Consider the following 21,992-nt stretch of genomic DNA (forward strand, 5'->3'; position numbering starts at 1 on the left):
ATTTATTAGAACAAAAGACATTATGGTTAACTTAAGAATCTCTTCAAAATCTCTGAAATTTACATTTATTTGTCATATAAAATGCAGTGGTTAAGGCATGATCCTTCCAGAGGGAAATTAAACAGCTGAGCAAAACTAAATTGTCAGTCCTGCTATAACTGAGAGACTAAATATCTAAAAACAGTACCAGTGGTAAATGGTGTCAAACTTTGCTGGGGTTTTTTGTTTGTTTTTTCCAAATGTAAATAGATCTCCTTTAGTCAGAGTTGAGCTTACCTATAAACATTGTCTGCAGTAATTCAAACCTTTCATTTAGAAAGAGTAAAGCCCCTTTTTTAAAATCTTATAGTTTAAGACGTGCTTATATTTTCCGTTAAGTCAAGAGAAAAAAATCAATATCAGTTTAATGGTTTTGTGTTCTGTACAGATATAACTATGACTTTTTAATCCCATTCTAATATATGAACAGAATCCAATGGTCTATTTGATGTTGCTCTGTTTTATTTGTTTAATAAGTTTTCTATTTGTCATTCTCTGTGTTTTGTTTTGCTTCCATCTGTCTTCACCAGAACATCAGTGATTTATTATGAGTGCAGACATTATCGGGAGTTATCTTTGAATATGAATACAGAGTCATTTGATTTTATCTATTACTGTCAGATTTAATATACTTTAATATTGTTTTAATTCAGCATTGGTGTGATTATCTGTGGGTAACGATCAGTACATGGCAAGCATACATAGAAATTGTGAGATGTCTGTTATATTAACAAAAGTATGGACACAGAAATACATTTCCTAAACCAGCCTTGGCATAGTAGATTTATCATTTTCTCTACAGAGATTTATTCTTTTTTAAGATTGTCAGTTTAAAAAATAAATTGCTGACATACTGATAGTTTATTCAGAACTCTGTCCTTATTCTACCATAACTCTGCTACAGACTTTCTGCACCAAGCTGAAGATACTAAGGTTTCTGGACAGATATCTATCCTGTCTTGAAAACATCAATATTGCAAATGTATCCCACTTTTATTCACAAAGTGTGATAATCTAATCCTATCATCTGATGTGGACAAGTTTGGATGTAGATAACAAAGATTTGCTGTGAGAAGCACAGCATCCAGCTGACTCGGTATTAAAGATTTACTCATCCATGCTCATTTATAATAAACCACAGTGTTGGACGTCTTTGACATAGATATCTCACAGTTAATGAAAAAAAGGACGAAACGTAATAAACTCAAAGAAAAGTTGGAATGCACTGACTCATATTTCAGTTCAAACTCAGACTTCTTCCAGTCAGATCTTATAATTAGCGACATGTTTAGGTTATCCCTCTTCGCAAAGTGTTTTCCCGTTATGAGAAAGATGAGTTCAGCGCTTCTGAGGAAAAACACAAGGCATCGCTGGCAATCAAAGCAACAGATGTTAGTTATGATATTCAGAACATTAGTGTAACCGCTGGAGGAATAGGAAACAAATTAACTTTACTGACAATTCGTGCAACTCAGAGTCCTTAACGGTACAGATGGTCATCATCTGCATAAGTGTGTTAAGAAACACGGCTAAATTGAAACTGAAATAAAAAGTAGTGAAGGTAAATATAAAACAAACAGAGTTTATTTTTCTGTGTTGTTCTATTTGAAGGACCATCCATCGATTTATTCATTAAATATACAGAGGTTTGGTGTGTTCAGTTTGTACTCAAAAGTTGAAATTTCTTCGTTCCAAATTAAAAGAAAAATAAATTAGATGTTCCTTATTGATACCGAGCATATTTTAAGCAATGAGATTTAAAAAGGCCTTCTACTCATCCTGACTTAAAAGCTTTGGGTCACTAGTGGTGCATTAAATTTGCACTCAAATGTCAGAATTTCAGAGTTCCGAGTCCAAAGAAATCAATAAGACCTCACCACCTTTCACCCACCCAACCACCCCATCAAAGTTGGAATTTCAAAAGCCAGAGGTTTTCCTGACCTCAAAATTTTTTATGACTGCCTCGATCAAGAAAAGTGGTGACAGCTACAGTAATAAACTATTTATTTTCACTTCTGATGGTTTGTACTTCAATAAATCAGCTGCCAGCATAGTTCTGGACTGCCTCTGTGAGGAAACCGCAGTGTGTGAAAGCAGAGACATTCATTGTTATCAGCTTTTATTGGCTGATAAGGCTTAGCTTGGTCAGCAATTAGTAACTCCTACTGATTTTCTGAGGTGCAACAATAACACGGTTAAGCTGGGTGTGACGTCATTCCCAGATTCAAGTTCCAACTTCTGAGGTAAATGGAACGCAACATTTGTCTTGTAGAGGGTGACAGGATGCACGAGCCTGTCCCAGTGGGGGTTCATGCTGAACAAGTCATGAATTTATCCCAAGGCTAATCCAACCTGACAGGCAACCCTGCATTAATCATTCCCACACCTACAGGCAATATTTTAAAAGCCCTAATTAACCCCACACACATCCAAACAACGCGCACACATAACATTTGTGCAATGGGGGGTGGGGAGAGTTGGAGGAGGGGCGGGGTTTACTGGGGGGTAAAATTAATTGGAAGAACAACAGAGTCCAAATAAAAAGAACCCAGCTAACCAGAAAGTTTAAACTCAGAACCCCATTTCTGCAAAGTCACAGCGCTTACTACTGCATCACCTTGACGGCGAAGACATTTGCTCATTTTCACAACTGGTTTCACAGTACACTATAGTCTCCAATCTCATTATTTGCCAAAATTTGTAAGAATTTTTATCGATAATAAACCTCCAATAGCCTACTCTTGAGAGCATGTGAAGAATGCATTATTCTTCAGCACAAAGGCGGTCGCTTTCATGCATTTCTGGCAGAAAGCAATCTTTTCCTAATAGATTCCAATGGGTTTAAAACCTTTCCCGAGCTTCTTAAACTCACTGCTTTCCATGATTTATCCACCAGGTGTGTCAGTCAGAGATTGCAGCGCTATGAAAGCTACAGAGTTGGTTCAGAAGTGCTCTTTAAGTTTAGCTCGTTGATTGTCATTTATCATTGTTGGTTTTTAGTCATGTATTTGCATAGAAATAGCCAAACAACCACATTAGTGTGAGTTTATTTGAACATTGAAACAAAGGCCTCTACTTCTTTTAGAGCTCTGGTCCACTAGTAATGATTTTAAGCCTGTATTTGTATTTAAGCCAAAGAAACATTTGTAGTTCACTAATTGTATAGAGTTATTTATTTTCTTTTTACCTGCCTTTCAGGAATCAGGGTGGCAACACATTTAGTTTGGCTCCTCTCTTATATGGCTCATACACCGGCTGCCTTCTCTCTTTAGCAAAGATATTGATCATTTCGAACACCAAACGAACCACTCATGTGTGTTATTTTGTTCTGGTCTTAATCTGTGAAACTGAATTGCGCCGTTCCTCCCAGAGTCTTGTAGGTCGATTATAATGAAACAGAGGGATCCTTTTAAGTGCATTCAGCCATATCTCTTTTTTTTTTTCTAACTCCAATTTATCTTAGATGAGACACCCCTAATCCAATGTATTACCTTCCCATCCCCTTATATTTCAATATCTCACAATCTTCAAATTTGAAAAGAAACAAGGTAACAAAAGGACATAATCTTGATGAATGGTCAGGGATATAGCTTGTCTTTATACAGCATTTATTTTTCTCTTTCATTCTTATTCTCTCTGAGGTTTTGGCTGATTCGCGTGAGTCTCGGGTCATTCAGTTCCTGACCTGAACAAATAATTGCGATACTAAATGCACACACAGGCCCATGCATATCAAAGAGCCTGATAAACAAATGTAAATGCCAGCTTGTGTCAAGCCTCCTCGCTGCCGCTCAGTAGTTATGATGAATCATTATTCCTTTTTAAAGCTGGAGAGAAACTTCTTGATCCTAATTCCTTCATGAGGCTAAAAATGTGAATTATATTGGATTTGTCTCAATTTAAGATGATGTTCTCTTATAATAAGCCTTCAGGGAAAAAGGCAACTGGGATTCATTTACCAAAGGCCTCTAAGACTTTGACTCTCTCCCTTGATGTTTTCTTTTTCTTATTTAACAAAATGTAAAACATTTAAATTGCCCTTTTTCTGACTATTTTTTCTATTTATTGCTACACTCCAGCTGTTTTAAGATCCTTCACAGTGTAGTCCAGTGTAGTCCATCTCATGGTGCTTTAATATCCCACGAGGGCATTTCAAGTTCAATTATCTGTTGCATCTTCAGCAGATTTAGACAGCAACACTTAAAATTGTTACCTTGCATGTGTAAACACAATAATAGTGCTTCAGATTTTTTATAAGTCACAACACTCTGACCCAACTCAGGCCACATTGGTAAAGCAAAGTCTCACAAATGTGCTGCTTTTGGAAATAAAACAAGCAAAACCTTTTTAGTGAGTTGTAAACATCCCTATTGGTCTCATTAATTGAGCCCCAAGCCTTGGTGTTTTTTGACAAGCATGACTCTTTGTTTGAAATACCCTGCTTCAACTTGTTGGTATCAAGGATTTAGGCCTACGGAAAAAAAAAGATCCTCAGACAAAAAACACTTGTTTCCAAGAGGCTTATGTTACTGACAGATCCAGATTCTTGTTAACAGCAGCTGTAAAGTGAGCGTGTTCATCTCCTTTTCAAGTTAAAGCTCTCCCTCTTTCTCTCGCTTTCATTGTTGTTTCTTTTGGTGTAGAGTTTCTCTTGCACACCGAGCACAATATCAAGACATTTGGAGAAATTAGATACTTGACCCTAGGGCATTCTGTTCCAGCTTTGTTGTGGTGTCACTTGCATTTTTCTTGTTAAGCTGTCGTCACAATCCAGAGATTCTGCTATTGGACGTTGTCATCTTATTAAACAAGTGATTGAGTTCAACATACAATCTTGTTAAAATTGTTTCCCCAAAGGCGCCCATCTTTAGAATAAAATCTTCTTCAGTGTGAAAAGTGCAAATTCAGAAAACATCTTGTGTCTTACTTCTTTTTAAAAGCACATGGCGGCAGTACAGATTGAACTACAGAGTTATCAAAAAACAAAATTATGCAAATAGGGTGTTACTATGAGAGAAATGAGTCATCTGTGAAGTGACACCCTGGAGACCTTCAACACAAGGATGACGTGAAGGTGTGAAGGGGCTGATGTAAGCCAGGGTGATATGCTGGCAGTTGCAGCTGTGCTCGGACAGTTAAAATAAGGACTGAATTAGAGGAACAGAGTGATGGGCTCGAAGAGACATACTATAAAATGAGCAGAAAGCCCACGAATGGCAGAAAGATGAATAATAATGGAAACGATATGAGCAGAAGAGCCTGAATGAAGACTGAGTTGGAGGGCTGGCCAGAGAGGATCAACTCAGCCAAGCTGCTCCTTTTCCCAGCATGGGACTCTGACTTATTTCCATCTCATCAACCCCCTCCATCTCTGCAGCTTTCTCTATACTCACTGTCATAAGATGCCATGTCCAAAGCTGAGTCTGTGAATGAGTGATATTACCCCATGCCCAAAACCATCCATCCAACACTTGTTTCCATTTCTCTTTCCATCAATATTTCCTTTTTCCATTTATGTTTTCTCTGCTCCAGTTCACTATCTCTGGGTGGTGTTCACTCTCTTTGGTGCCTGTTGCGTGTCATAATGATTTTCTTTTTGAGGGTTGCTCCTCCTTCACCTTTACTCTTTCTATCAGCCATCTTGCCCAGTAGGATGAGGCCACGGGGTGCCAACACAAAAAGTCAGGCCAACCCTTGGGCTTCTTGAGTCACACATTTATTTTCCTGTAAATGGATAAAATACAAAAGAACAACCTGATATCCAGAAGGCATAAAGTTATGTAGCACACAGGTTAGATTAACCAAAGAGCACCACTATAAGGGATCCACAAGAAACCGATGACAATACAGTTTCTTAAGCAGACATAAAACCATTAATGGCTTATTATCTTCCCTACTAACAGTACAACTCTACCTCTTAATTGTTATTGTCTTGTTTGTTTTTTTTTATAATATAACACAGATAATTTCTTTGTAAGTTTGATTTTTATTTAATTTTATTTCTTCAGGTTTAAGGTTTCTGGTGAGTGTGATTAGCTTTATTTCTCTGCGGGGAGCTGTGACAGCCTCTGTTTTTCTGCACTAGTAGCTAACATTCTCGTTAATTTCTGAAACTTCCATTTTTAAGCTTTACTCTTTTAAAGATCCAAAACTTTTTCATCGCCCAAACACAATTTTGCGATAAAATTGACCCCCCCAAATTATACTGGTCTTCATTTATATATGAAAGAATCTTTCATTTTAAACTGCATCCTGCTTCGAGATCAGTCTGTTCTCTTTTTCTTGAACACATAAAGCTTCTGTTCTGTCCTTATTTGTCTAAATTATTCACATTTTCTTTATACATTGAGGCAGACACACATCTCTGATCATATTTATGCTCACATCTGTTGAAAGTATATATGAAAGGATACCTCCTGAGTCATGTGCATTTGCGCACATGCATGTACGTTGGTGGAGGACAGAGGAGTTTATCCTAATGTCGTCTCAAGGGGGGCAGCTGTGTTCTGATGTATTAATCATCTTGGTCTCTAGCTTCCTAATTAATGACCCATCTGTCCCCACTCACTGATGCTCCACTTCAAGCTCTCTCTCTCCCACTTGCGCACGACCAAACGCTCGCTCTTGTGATGCAATCTTTCAGAAGACAAATATCAACAGCCTAACCAGCGCTGCTTCATCTGCATTTCAAGACGATGTATTAAAAACGAGTTTTGCCGCTTTCTCAGAAGCTCCTCTAGAGTTGCTCCTCTTCAGTTTGCTTTGCATCGACTGGCAGGCGCCGTGGCGATCAGGCTTGTCCGCGTGTGTGTTTATGTGTGCACTTATATAGGTGTATGTGTGTGTTGTAGGCTTATCAGGTGAGCCCGGGCAGAGTGTCAGATGCGCTAATGGAGGCTTCAAAGACAAGCGCTGCGGTGAGTTCCCTGGCTGCCTTTTACCAAAAACCCCTTCCCACCCTCCCTCCCCCCTTTCTCACTGTATTCCCACCACCGGGATGCAGAGTGACAGAAAGGCACCCAGGTAGGCACTGGGGGTGGATAAGGAAAGGATGCAGGAAGAAAGATAAGCCAGCGGATAAGGAATTAAGTGGGTGCAAAGTCTTACAGACAGCAGGCAGACAGCGTAAATCAGACTGAGGGACAGGTTGAGGAAATAATGTAAAGCACAGAGGATGCCTGATAGAGGGAGAGAGAGAGGATCAGTCAGGCAATCGGCCCTTTGGCCAGGTGCTCGTCCAGTCCACCTCCCCTTCACTTGCATGACTAGAGCTACTTCAAACACCCGCCGCTTGTCTGCTGCTTTGTTCTGCTGTTCTCTTTGCAGCTGCAAATGTTGTTTTGATGCCACCATCATTGATTTGCTTCCTTTTGAATGGCAGTTCCCTTTTTTCTGGCTTCACATTTGCTTATTTCCATTTTTTATCTTTTGTGCTGTTTGAGTGAGTTTATTTATGTGTGCGAGTCGTTTCTTTTGCACCTGATAAACAGTCACGGTTAAGGGGGAGTAATGTGAGTGTTTGATCATTCAAATTGCCAGTGATGGTTGATTGGTTTTATTTTTGCAGAGATCACAGAGTTGTTGGCACAACTTTAATGTAAAGACTAATAAGGTTAGACAGTTACATTTTGGTGTCACAGAATAATTTGTAAGCTCACAAGTCTTTAAAGAAGTAGTTAAGGTCTTTTGAAGTCAGCTTTTTTAAAAGGTTACGAACAATTAATATCTTATCCATTATAGAAAGTTCTTTGAACAGCCTCATAGGCTTTTCACAGAGCCCAACTTCAAAAGATCTGAATTATTATATTAAAACAATAAGTTACATTGTGGGATTTTGTTTCATTTTCTGGATTTTCTTTACATCAGATATAAATACTGTGTGAGATTATGGGGCAAAATCTTAACAGATTAGAATACGAATAGTTGTGCTTCTCAAAACAGAAATATGTTTGAACATTAAATGTGATCTTCTTAAATTTAAACAATCAGTGTTATGTCAGGAAGAGATTATTGGTCAGTTTAAATGGACTATAAAAAAACTAATGCTACAAACCTAAACTTATTTCACCCATTCTACAGTATTTTGAACTGGAATATTGCTACCTATTCTAAATCGTTATATAACATTTGAATCAATTTACAGACCTTGTTTTATTGACCTCTTACCAAACAACACCAGCTGGTGTGAATGTTTGCATAGTTTGATATGCTTTACAGAAACACCTACAGTATATCCTGATCAAACAGAGAGCATCAAACTGGCAAAATTAGAGAGCAAAGCAGTGACATAGTGCTTCATTACCACTGGTATCACAGATGCTGTATCTTTAAAATCATCATTCATGTTGGGACATATAACTTTTTATTGCTGTTTTACAGCTGATTGTATAAATATTCATATAAAGTAGTGATAAAACTTTTTAAAACTGCAGGCTTTAAATGTGATTTCTATTTAATTACTTAAAAGTACCAGCATTAGAACAGCACAACCGAAAATATTACAGGATTTAAAAATGCTCTGTATGAGTGTTTTTTGAAGTAATTAAAGGTGAAAAGGAACTGATATCACAGTATTTGTGAAATACAGACATCATACAAATATATGCTATTATTAATGAAATAATTTCGAATTTATGACATTTTATTATGTATTTAATAAAAAAAACACTTGAATAAAAACAACTTATAGAAATGAATGAAAAACAAAAATGATCACGATGATGTTTGTGTATCTTTTCAACAAACTTGTCTTAAAAGAATATTTTCTTATTCCTGGTTTTCCTTTCTCCCCTCTGCTTCCATTCTTCCTCCTCCTCCCTTCAAACAGCAAACTCTGGAGAACAACCTGACCAACCTGGTGAAGAGGAACAGTGAACTAGAGAACCAGATGGCCAAGCTCATTCAGATCTGTCAGCAGGTGGAGGTAAGCAGCATATGTTTATTTCATCGTTTTTATGTTTAGTATAAGAATCAGTGTGACTTCTACTTCCGAGGACAGCTTTAGAGCCGTGATAGAATCTGAGTTGATTCAACCTCAGCTGGAAAAATGCAAGAAACTAAAACATAAATCAGTTGTTTGACAGAATATTTTTCTTTTGCCAAATAACAGAGACTTAATTTAGCCTTTAGTTCAAGATTTTTTAAATTCCCTTCTTACTGAGTCATAGCTACGTAATGCAGCCAGTGTAACGAGAGCTCAGTTCTTTCACCGACAACAATCCTCGCTCTGACCGCTGGTTTGCTCATCTGTCCGATCAGAACTGAGGCCATTCAAAGAGCTATCTGCAACAGATACGATATTGATTCTTTGTAATCTTTCCACTGAATCCTAATTTAAAAGATCTGAACTATCAATTTAGTGCTGTACACACACTTACCTAGGTGAACAGCCCACTTTATAGCAGCCCTAACACCACAAATAAAACTGCTCAGGAAACCCTGGAGGAATGTGATCAACGGCTAACAACAATGATTTGGCAATCAAACAATCCTAGAATCCAGTTTAATTAAGGTTTTGTTCTAGTTATAGACATAAGAGCACAATTGCAATTTCTTTTTTCCATGCATGTTTAGGTTGCATGGTGAAAAAATATACAATACTAACAAGTTGGTTTTAATCTTGTGGCTTGTTGCTCAGAAACTGAAGTATCAATTTGTTAATGACCTGAATGTATAAGAATTCATTTATTCAATTTATTAATCAATCCAATAAGTGGTGTGATTCACAATGCCATTATAATTTAAATGTTAGGAATGGTAGGACTTCACTGACCCTTTTATATTCTTGTTTTATTTTTAAAGACACCTCAGACTCTTCAGACAGTCAGATTTAAAACATAAACAATGAACCGGAGTCACACTCAGTAACTCACTCTGAAACGATCTCAAAGAGTGGATATGCTGTTTTTTTTAACAGATTTAAATTCCGCTTTGTCACTGAACAGACTGAAGTCAGCCACTGCCGGTTAACCGTTAACTTTAATTTATGCTGGACCCATATTCTAACCTTTACAGTAAAAGCTTCAGGATTCTAGACTCAAATAACCTGTGACAGATGCATATCCTAACTTAAGCTTTGGCTTCAATGAGTAAATCTCATTGAGTGAAAAAGAATTTGTAAGATGAATTAGTGTCGCAAGACTTTGCAGTTTAACTACATCTTTAAGGTGGAAGCTTTATGTGACCTTCCACAAGCTACTACAGTAAAAATGTGTCACGGCTCACCTGGGGGGGGGGGGTGATCGCTGCTTGGTGTCCTTGTGTAAACCTGGACCTGTCAGCAAGTATTTGTCAGTCAGTCATGTCACTGTTGACCTCTCTCGTTTGGGCTCAAGCTGTGATTTAATAGAGGTGCACCGAGGAATGCTAATGTGCAGCCATCGAGAGTTAGTTAAGAGTTACTCACACGCACACACACTTTGTGTCTCTGCGCGTTCACTGTTAATAAATGCCGTAATTTCTCTGGAAGATTTGACATTAATGGCTGCAGAGGACAAATGCTGCCATCCCTCTGCACGCAGCACATTTCTTATTAGCGGGGCATGACTCCATTTTCTCCGAGTCACTTCGAGGTCCCTGAGCGGGAACTCATGCAGCCGTACACCCAATCAAAATTAAATGATCGCTGCGTGATTCATTAAGCACAGACACACTGTTCATCAACAGTGCGCGAGAAGAGTGAAAAAGAAAACTGCCTTCCTCTTTTGTCTTTGTCTGGAGCGCAACATGTCCCAACATTTCCACAACTACACCCGGATCTGATTAGTTATTCACCAAAAATTTATCAGAAGCTATAATGAAAGTGAGAGCTCGCCGCATTTAAGCAAACTATTAAAGATACCCTAGTTTCCTGTTATGTTTATGCTTCCCCAGAACTATTGTTCAATGTGATCTCCGTGGCAAAAGGTCAGTGTATTAATTATTTACTGGGTGGATGAGGGAGTGAAATGTTTTTGAGTGAGTTCACATCACCGTGCAGCAGCCGCTAACGACTGGAAAAGAGGAGGAGAGGGGAAGGAAGGACTAATGAGGAGAAGAAAACGGGTAAATCCAAAGGCAGAAGAGGAGGAGGAGGAGGAGGAGGAAGAGCTGTGAGGGGAAAAGGGAAGATAAAAGAAAAAAACAAAAGGCTGAGGTTGAGAGGACAGACACAGAAAGGGGTAAAAAGGACATACTCTAAATGTTAGCGTGACTACCAATGATTGTTTTTTTTTTTCTTTTTCATTTTTTGACCGAAACAGGCACTGTGCAGAAAAAAAAGGCTCAGTAATAATGCAACACAACACAAAAAGGGAATAAGGAAGTGAGAGTTTTTATGGATTGAGACGAGCGTGTGGAAAATAAGAAACCTCTGAAGGGCTTTGAGCATGACCTGGTTTCCTCTCCTCCCTGTTTGCAACATACTGCATTGGCGCCAAAGATATGATCAAACATAGTGTGGATTCTCTTCTAGCGTGTCAGCACACACAGCAGCAAGGCGTTCTCATTGGGGAATTATCTTTTCTTCAGTCTTAGGGAAAAAAAAAAAAAGATGTGCTGACTTGATGATGAGTAGGCTGCTTCTTTCCTGGGAGAACTCTGTTTCTATCACAATATTTGGTGTCAGACTTTTGTGCTTATTGGCGCTCGGAGTGAGCTCCACGTTTCTTAAAAACACCAAGAGAAAAGTGTGATTATTGGGCGTTTGAAAGGATTTTTGTTCAGCTAACACACATCGGTGTGATTCAGTGCTTGGTTATTAATCATGTGCAGACAGGAGACACTCACTGAGGCTGTTTGATGAAGAGCATTTCCCTAAAAAGCACTTTCATGTTGAAAAGACACTGGTGAATAAAGCAGCCAGAGTAAAAGCTGAAATAATCATCATAATCATGTTAATACCTGTTGGCCTTCTTCATATTCAAAGCCCTTTTGATTAAGATAATTGCTCGACTATTTGGTGCAGCATTTGTCACATGATATGCGGGAACTCAGAAACTTTGTTCTGCAAAGATAAATTCTTTGTTTTTGTTTTGGTTGATTACAACTTGTTGTGTTTATTATTTGTGTTCATACCCATTTTGAGCATGTTTCTTTTGTATTCCCACACCAGATTATCTGTCAAATTGACTGAGTTAAAGCTATTTTTGAGTTAGCTAAGGTTAATTAGCAGTGGATCGCTGTGAATTAACTGTGATTTGAACTTTTTCTTCTAACTGGCATTAATTAAAGAGAACAGATAAGATATTAATTGCAAAAGTTACAGTCTGCCTCAGACCAAACTAAGCAGTCTTCTAGTCTACACCCACAATTAACACAATTCAAATGATCCAGACTGTTGTAATACCCCTGCAAGCCCAGAGGATACTGAGGGGCATAATGACGAACAATCCCACTTTAAAAGATCCGAACTATTGCTTTAAGGCCTGTGCCCTTAAAAACTGGAATTTCATTTATGTTTTGGAGTTTTTGATATGATGTAAATATCTCCTGATACAACATGACAATTGGTCATCCTTTCTAATTTTAATTTTTTTTTTTTGTCCCATTCCACTTTTTTTTTATTCTGTTCAGTATTCCTCACATTGGTTCAACAACTTCTTACAAAGCAGAGGTTTTGCTTCTACAAGTCGCATTCAAAGCAGCTTTTTAAGGCATGCATTGCTTGGAAGCATCATTCACATGCAGCTAATGAGGAGTAAGCCCTTTTTCAGAAAGCAGTCACAGCAGCAGCCAGCGTTTCTAACCTTTATGATTGCTGTTAAAGCTGCATAGATGCATTAGGGCTGATGGGGAAAAAAGGCAAGACTCACATCAGACAAAAGCTTAGTGGCTTTAAGCACTCAAACGTGTGTGTGTGTGTGTGTGTGTGTGTGTGTGTGTGTGTGTGTGTGTGTGTGTGTGTGTGTGTGTAGGTGTGCTTATTAAGCAGTGAGCTGTAAGTCATTAGTTAAGACTCGTCTAGGTGTGTGTACACTGAAACTGATCCCACTGTGTGCAGAATATGAATCAGCTGTGTGGGGATGGCTGCAACGCTACCAAGTCTTCGGTATCAGGTCCCACATGGCCTCTTTTTATCTAAGCAGTCGACAGATGTGACGGTCTGCTGGCACTGTGTCATTACCACTTACACCTTTAGCCAAATATAATACAGATATTGTGACAGGATATCAGCACACAGTAAAATGTTTAATTTGTTGGGTCATTATTGTCTTTGGGCTTTTTCCAGAAGCTCATTTAATGTTTTATGATTCTGTGTATTTATTAGTTCTAGTGAAAAGTTAGTACTATAGTTTATATAGTCTGGTGTCAAGCTAATTTTTCATAGTTACAACGTTTAAACTAAACACTTGATAAGTCAGAAGTAGTTTGTAGCTCTTGTGGCAGCTTATAGAGTTTTTGCTCAGCTATTGTGTTTATTGTTTATCAAGTGTCATTATTTACAAGCTAACCATTATTTTATCATTACAACATGCAGGATTTGGTCATTCTTTTTATTTTAAACCATGGAATTGGAGAAACTGAATTTATGAACTAACTGTGATAATTTAGGAGTGTCAGAGAAACACTATAATGGTTCAATTTCTGAGGAGGAAAATTACATTTAACCTGAATGTCATCGAAGAGATACTGATCAGGTTTACTTAATTAAGTGGTCGGTGAATCTATTTACATTTGGAATTTCATAGTTTCCATTGCTGAATTTGATAAGAGTTTGGCCATTTTCAAAATGTGAAATCACTGCCTAAAAGTCTACTGCTCATTTAGTCACAGTTCTGATTCTAAGTTCTAAGTTGCTTGGCACATCTGCATTCTCTCTTTACTGCCACATGCACATCACTTACTGTGATAGTTTTTATAATCAATAATAAATCCTTCTCCCCTAAAGCCACCTTTTACTGTTCTTCACAGGCGTTTTTATAGAATGAGCAGCTGGAAAGTCATGACTCGGGAAGTGTTTTTATTTCTGTAATAGTTTCTGCTCGCACCCACGCACACACCAATAAAATACCTACACTCAAACACCAAGGCGGTCCTTTAATTTCATTGCACCTGCAAAAGGAGCCAAATGAAAATGGAAATGTGAGGAAGGTGACAGTGTTTGTGTTGCAGGAGGGAGATAATAATGTCAGGTGCAGGTAGAGGTTTTTAGTGCGGTGAATCAGGAGGAGGACAGAGGAGAAGATTGTTTCCGAAACTGCCAGGCAGCTCAGCTGTAATTCACACTGACGCTGGACGGTTGCATTTACTCTGTTTGATTACTAACCTGCAGTCTTAAGCTTGCTGTTTGCTGAACTAATTGTGTTGTTTCTGCGTATGTGTGTGTAGGCGGGGGGCTTTGTTCAATTAGGAGGTTTTCACAAAGTGCTGTTTAGGTTTTGAGTTTTAGAGTTGAGTTGTTTTTTTTTATATATATATATTTTAGTGCTATAAGATGCAGTGGTCATGTTAAATGGTGAGGGGATTGAAGATAAAATAACTCTTTCAAGTGAGCGTCCTTACAAAGATAGTAACCCTGAGTGTATGTGTGTGCATGAGTGGGTGTGAATAAAGAGGCTTAAGTGGATTGTCGTGTAATAATGAGTTTTGTGGAGTGATGAGTGGAACTTGGTTGTTACAGTAAGTACTTTCATAAGCTCCTTTTCAGACATGAGCTGCATCTGAATATGTCAGTGTCATGTCTCAATCAGCACCCGCCCCTTATCATGGCAGCTTCTGATGGCAAAGTCAGAACCAGGAACAGTTAGATTCAGAGTTTGAACTGCAGACAGACACCAAAATAAAGGCAGAAATGTTACAGCTGAGTCTAAATTTGTCAAAAAATAAATAAATAAAACTGGCCATATGAGAAAATCAACAGATTGTGTTGTCAGAAGAGTGACGCCGTAGTCTATCAGTTTTCAGAAATGTGCAAGAACTTCCTTTTCAATGTGAATAGATGACATCCAAGAAGAACGTGGCTGTGCTGTGTGCGTGTGGAGCACAAATTCTCCCTCGTGAGAACAGTTTTCCGAATGTTGGCAATGTTCTGTGTGCTGATATTGTGTGCATGTGATTGGACAGCATGTGTGCTACGTTTGAGTCTACATTAGCACCGCATATTTGTCCTGACCTTGATTTGCTGCAACACATTTTTTCATATTACTTGATCCAAATGAACCAACAAAACCTCTTGAATGTTCCTTACAGTGTTTGTTTTTGGTTGTGCTGCAGTTTCCATATACAGGAGAGAGCAGAAATGATTAATAACCTAATAGATTAGATATATTTTTGAGAAAACCTACATACATACCTGTAAGTAAAGGAGTTGTAACATGCATGTGGCCAAGGACCAAATGTTGCTGCTTTAACACATTTTTTATTATTACTGAAATTCTTTACAGCTAATTAAGAGAATTCAATCAAAAATTCATAATTATTCAAAGGCGGTTAATACTGTTTTTGCTCATGTCTGTGTGTGTGTAAGTGATTAACTTTTGGAATCAATCCAATTCAAAATGGCTGCCTCAGACACCTGACAGAGAAGCTATAACTCAGTCAGTATTTCTGATATTAACCTGTAATATGGTGTTGAAGTAACTAAAACTGATCCCTATCACAGAATTTAAGCACTAACAGATTGCACAAATCTTTGTTTGAAATTCTGCCATTACCTATTTGCAGTCACCTTTGTCTGTCTGTTAGCAAAATATTTTGTGATCCACTGGATTGATTTTAAATAAACTGCCAGAGAGTAATGATTGGAAGTACATCTACAGCTTATTAACATTTGGTGTCAATCCTAGTCAAGGAGGCCCCCACAAGTAATTGACATTTGCCAACACAAAAAAAAGCTTAGACTCTATCAGCTTTACAGATATTGAGCTGTAATTTGATATGTTAGTAGAAAGTCATTCACAATACATCCTGTGAGCAAAATTGCAAGAGATTGCTCATTTCCGAGGCTTGACCAAAGCAGCTATAACTCTGTTCCTTCTCAGCAGCTTTAGTTTAAAACTGTTGATATGCAGTCTTTCAAGAAACGGGGGACATTTTTTTTTTTTTTTTTTTTTGGTCTCTGAACAGTTTGCAACCTCACCTGGTGTAGTTTTGCTCCATTTGGTAGGACGTGATCTCTGCCTTATATACAGTATTTGTACACATATCCAGTGCATTTGTTGATGAAACAACAATCCGATCCAAACTGGTTGTAAAATATTTACTTTTGACAGAATCCTAAATGCGATGGATCATATCGTACAAAGACAGATTTATCTGTTGAACACTTTGCAAGCTGGCTTTTCCGCTCTCTTCATTGCCTCAGCAGTAGGGTTGGATTGGTGCTTTTTCTTCTTCTTTTTTAAGTATTATTATTCATTTGAACTCTTGCCGTAAGTGTTTTTGATGCTTTCGGTGTAATTATATTACGCACTTGGCAGACTTTTTCCTGGAGGCTCGTTGTTGCAATTCAGCAAAAAACAAAAAGAAAAAAGCACCCATCTAAAGTTGGCAGTTTAAACAGTGTTGGACTGAAACTGTGAAGTGATGCTGAGTTGCCTTGGCTACTTTGGTTCAGATTTAATCACAAAATATATTAAATTGGCATGATGTAAGCACATTCTGTCAGAGAATATGCTTACATCACGGGTGACTTTTCTGGAGCTTTCTTTTTTTTAATGAAGATTGCAATATTCCAACAGATGTCAATCTGTTTTTTTTTCTAAGAGAAAATACCCAAAAGAATTTTACAGTAGAACAATCTAACATCACTGTGCCTATTTTTATGTGGTCGAATTTTCCACTAGCAATGGGAAAAACAACAACATTTTGACAGTTGAGTAACAAAACTCGGTCCACCTCAACTGGTCCTGTTTTCACCGACCGTTTAACCAGCTGGATGTGTTTAAGTTCTTCTCTCCCTCTGGACCACTGTGGGTTTTGCAGGGTGATGATTTATAGCCTTTTCAGTGAAACAATTAATAAGTGAGATCCCTTATCGCTGCTATGCTCATCACCAGTTCTATTCCAGGTGCACATGTTGCTGGAGGCGTCTTTTGCAGGTGTGCAGGATGCATAATAAAACAGGAGAAAAAAAACATGAAAATCTCTGCAGGTGTTGATATGAATCATTCTAACTCCTAATACAGAAATCTTACAAAGCTCATTTACAGAGAGGTACAAAGGCAAATGGATATTTTTTATATACCAATACAAAACAAAATGGAAAATGTACAGAATGTGATTTTTTTTTCCTTATATTTGGTTATGTCTCTGTACAGGTAAACACAGCCATGCATGAATCGAAGCTAGTGGAGGAGTGTGATGAGCTTGTGGAGATCATCCGCCAGAGGAAGCAGGTCATCGCTGTCAAGATCAAGGAGTCCAAGGTAAAATATTTTCAAGATAGCTTTTACATTTTTTACAACAATTAAAATCAAGAAGACAAGTTTAACTTGTTGAATTCTATCACCAACAAAATGCACAACAATCATAGCAATAGACAGAATTTACGTATTACAGTGCTGATCCGTCAGACACAGAGCAATATTTTCTTACCCCCGGATTTACTCAATAATTGCATTTTCTTTTCTTTTGAGAAAATATTGTTGGAATTTGCAATTTTAATGAAAAATCCCAACTGGAACTGTGGTCAGCAATGTTTCCTTCTAAACGTATTTATAAAACCAATAAAAATGAGTAAAACTTGCATAGGAGTTCCCCTAAATGGATGATTTTTAGTGGGTTTGTCATCCCAAGCAATCAATTTCCTAATTCATAATAGTAATAAAACATATTATCAGTTAAAAAATACTGATTCATTTAGCTTACAAGACAAAGATGGAAAGTTTTTTAGGTCATACCATTCAGATGACTGTGCCACATTGTCTTTCAGAGCTGCCAAAATGACCAATTTGCAGAGTACACTTTGGCTTTGTATAAGAGTGAATATTAAAGCAGCACTGCTTTAGAATGAATATATTTGTTAGACTTCTTTAGTATTCTGCCTGTTTGAAATTCATGCATATGACCTAAATGTAGAAGACTGAACCTCATGTTAGAGTTAGAAGACAGTTGTGTCTGTCACATGCTGTTTTTATTTTGTTTTTTAATTATGTAAAGCACCTTGAAATGCCTTGCTGCTGAAATGTGCTATACAAATAAAATTTGATTGACTGATTGATTGTGGGTGTGTAGGTGTGTGCGCATGGGTGATTTTCCTCCCTGAGCATCTGAGAATTAAAAGACAGGCTGTCCACGAGGTGACGTTTAAGGTGCTTGTTGAGGATTCTTTAAAGCGACGGAAAACTTTTGCTGAAAGATTAAACGATAAACTGGTTGCAGTGACTGAACTAGGCTGGCTGTGTTTCTGTGTGTGTGTGTAAGCAAGAAGAAATGTGTCAGTGTATTCAGAGTGACTGCAGACAAAGAGCCGGGCTCGTTCTCCTGAGATTCTCAGTCTGTAAAAGGCTGTCGAGCAGAGGATAGCGCGGAATTCAGGAGACTGAGGTAAAAATAAAGCACATGCAAAAGAGGGTCACCTGAAGGGTCGCGGAAGATGAATCAGAGGCACAATATTTTTATTTCACACAGCCACATTGTCAGGACAACAAAGTTAGTTTCATGCATTTACACAAGCCACTGATCCAGGTTTATTTTGAGCATGAGCCCCATGAAATGTACTCACATCTTCCATCTTAGACCGTTCCCATGTGCTCTGATGTGGGAGGCTCAGCAGTGGTAGTTCCTGCCAAAATGAAACACACATTACCACAGCCAGGTGTGTGTGTGTGTCTGTATAATGATGGCATTCTTCAAAGCTTTTCTCCCTAATTGATTCTCGTTCTCTACCTCTGAGTCCTTGCAAAGAAAACATTATGTTTCTGGAGTGTGTTTCTCTTTATCAAAACTAATAATACTCTCACTTAAGAAAAACCTTTAGAAACTGAATGGCCAACAGTTAAATTGAAACCAAGTTATGTAACAAGTCCGACCAACTTGTTCTGCTCTGGAGAGCTTTCACTGACTGTTGGCCAACTATCTTTACATCAAACTATTATTTCATTATATAAGAGGAGAATTTAGGAACCACTTTTTTTTGTCTGAGAAAACAGACATTGTCCAAGCTTATTGTTGCACACCTTCTCATTTGAATTAGCTAAATAAGCAATCTTAACCAAGGAACTCCCAGAATTTTCTTCATCCTTCAAACACTTTTATCTTGACAGTCTTGACAGCCGATCACTTACTTTTGCAGGAGCGCACAAGGGCACTCGCTCTTGACTCAGAGCAAGGTCAGCAACAAAAAGTCAGCCCAGCAATTATGAAACGCCAATTGAGCCCACTTCAATCAGTTTGAAGTGACACACCTATCTGGTGACTTCTCTTTAAGAGTCCAGATTCTTGTTGTTGTATTTTGTTGCCTTTCTTTCGAGCAAAGTGGCCCAGAATGGGAAGCTCCTCGTAAAAGGATGACCAGCAGCTTTATTGAGCCGTTCTTTTAGAATTGTGGGTGTAATTAAGTTTTTGAATGGGTGCAGATATCTCAGTGGCTGAGGGTGACCTAACAGAAGTGTAACTCATTACTCGGACTGTGACTCGGCTCTGTAATACGTTAACTGGAATATAACTGGAATCGTCTATATGCTCACATATATAATCTCAATATTCTTATTTAGTTTAAGGTCATTTGCGAGAATATTACTGTGCCATTTTCCACTCATACGTTTTTCTATTGCACACAGATTCCTCTGTTTAAATTGACTAGACGCCCATTCACAAACACCCAGACTGCGCCATATTGCCTATTATTCCTACATGGAGGGAGTAATCATCTCTAAAATTGTTGTTTGCAGCATATGTTGCCAAATAATATCCCATCGTTAAAAGCCATCTTGCTTGTTTCCAGTCGGCAACCAGCTCAAATGAACTAAATGAAAGAGTTGTGACTAAGACGGTGGAAAACACCATTAAGCCTGAAGCTTTGAGACACTCTATACACAGCTGCTTTTCCACCAGTTGGAAATGGGTAGATGTTAAGCTAAATCATTTCAGTTTTATTTATTTAGAACCAAATGCCAACAAAAGTTTTTCATTATTTATATTCAGATTAAACACACAGCACAATACTGAATACCTTATATGTTGTGTTTAACTTAGCTGCTTGTTTAATTGATTGATGTTATGTAAAATGGGACAAAACATTGCTGGTTTTGGTTCACTACTTATTCTTTTTACATAAAGCAATATTTCAAATCTTTTGAAGTGAAGTCCGGTGGAAATGTTAGGAACGGGTGGTATCTTACCTGATGTAGAAAACTCTTTGAATGACCTCAGTTTGGAAAAACAACGTGTAATTCTAACCAGACTGATTAGCTAATGACTATTCTGAGCTGGGTCAAAACCAAAGTATGTTCCAGCTCCAAAGATGGCAAACTGGTTCACGTGGACATCGTTGTATAGACCTTTACATTACTCTCAATTTTACATTACCTGGTTATTTACATAGAATTCTATGGTTATTTGCAAGTGCAAGTAGCTGTAGCAGCAGCAGCTGGCTCTAGCACATCCTGGGGCACTTCCTGCAGGACAATCGGGTTTCTCCCAGAATAACTGGGTAATGCAAAATTGACAGTGATGTAAAAGTTTGCATGAATCCCTTATAAACTGTTTTGATTGTAGCTGTTTTAGGATCACAGTAATCTATTTTGATATTGGCTCTGCTTAGACTAGCCTTTAGCTTGTCAGTCTGGCCAGAATTAGACTCTATTTCTCCAAACTAAGTTTGGTAAAATAGCTGTGTACAACAGGTAAGTTGTTAATTGTTGATAACCTTTTTTGCAAATCCCCTCCTAAAAAGATCAGAGTTATCCCTTTAAGATTCATTGAAATGTTACAAGTTGAATGTTTAGTATCTATTAGAAACATTCCCAATGGTTGAATGAGTTTTTAATCTGCTCGTGATGAACAATTTGAGCATTGGAGCAGGCTATAAAGCTGCAGCTCACCTTTGGTTGATATTTTCTGAACTCTCAAGCAGCCTCAGTTATTTACTGTAAAGAGTTTTATTAAACTGAGATCATAACCAGGTCAGGAGTCAGGAGAGAGGCCACAATAAAGATAAACTGATTAATTTGAAATAAATGTTTGTTGGTTTCGTTATGCTCAGTGGGAAATGCCATTACTGCATCAGTACTGATAAAATAAAGTCAAGTGGGACAGCATTACAAAATCCTGTTTGTTTTCTTGTGTCTGAACCCGGATATGGCTCTTAGTGCATAAAAGGGCCAGTTTTAGTGAAATGTGAATGTTTCTGGCCCAGAACTATAATTCATGCACACCAAGTGTACAGATATAAAGTAGATTGGCCTGAATAAACATGTTTGGTTGTGAAAAAGAACATCCTTAAAGCGGTTTATTTCTGCAAATAATTTTCCCAGGATTTTGCTCTTTGAAAAAAAAAGCACTCCATTTTTTTTTTTTTTTGTAAAATTTGAACCCAATGACCAAGTCTCTCCATTCTTTACTGCATTCTACAAGTCTTCCTGTTTCCATTTTCCCATGAAGATCACTGTCTGTGATTGTGCATCTGTGTGAAATCAGCAGGTGGTTTCAACCATCTGTAGCAGGCTTTTTTTAGAAGAAAAAGCAAACATTTTTGGCTAGAATGCATATAAAATAACTTTCTCATGCAAATCAGCTGCACACACACATATATACTGTATATATATATATATATTTATATATATCCATGTAATGTCCCCTGCTGAAGACACAACATTAGGTCAAGTTATTTAAGATAAGTTTATATTTTTTATGGTAATTAAACTTCAGGTACAGATATAGTACAGGTGCTGGTCATAAAATTAGAATATCATGAAAAAGTAGATTGATTTCAGTAATTCCATTTAAAAAGTGAAACTTGTATATTATATTCATACATTACATACAAACTCATATATTTCAAATATTTATTTCGTTTAATTTTGATGATTACA

The 21,992-nt window shown here is 37.7% G+C and overlaps 1 protein-coding gene across 4 annotated transcripts in view; it reads left to right on the forward strand.

The window, feature by feature from the left end:
* Window positions 1-21,992, forward strand: part of mid2 (midline 2) — a 149,956-nt gene that overhangs the window by 100,986 nt on the left and 26,978 nt on the right. For 3 of the 4 annotated variants that reach the window (XM_017434339.3, XM_017434338.3, XM_017434340.3), the window contains 3 exons: window positions 6,891-6,956; window positions 8,867-8,962; window positions 17,277-17,384. In XM_017434339.3, coding sequence (XP_017289828.1) covers window positions 6,891-6,956; window positions 8,867-8,962; window positions 17,277-17,384 — 270 coding nt within the window. The remainder of the gene's footprint in view (window positions 1-6,890; window positions 6,957-8,866; window positions 8,963-17,276; window positions 17,385-21,992) is intronic. The other variant, XM_017434341.3, reaches the window with a different exon arrangement.

This window comes from Kryptolebias marmoratus, linkage group LG9 (assembly GCF_001649575.2).
Source record: "Kryptolebias marmoratus isolate JLee-2015 linkage group LG9, ASM164957v2, whole genome shotgun sequence".
In the NCBI taxonomy this organism is placed as follows: Eukaryota; Metazoa; Chordata; class Actinopteri; order Cyprinodontiformes; family Rivulidae; genus Kryptolebias; species Kryptolebias marmoratus.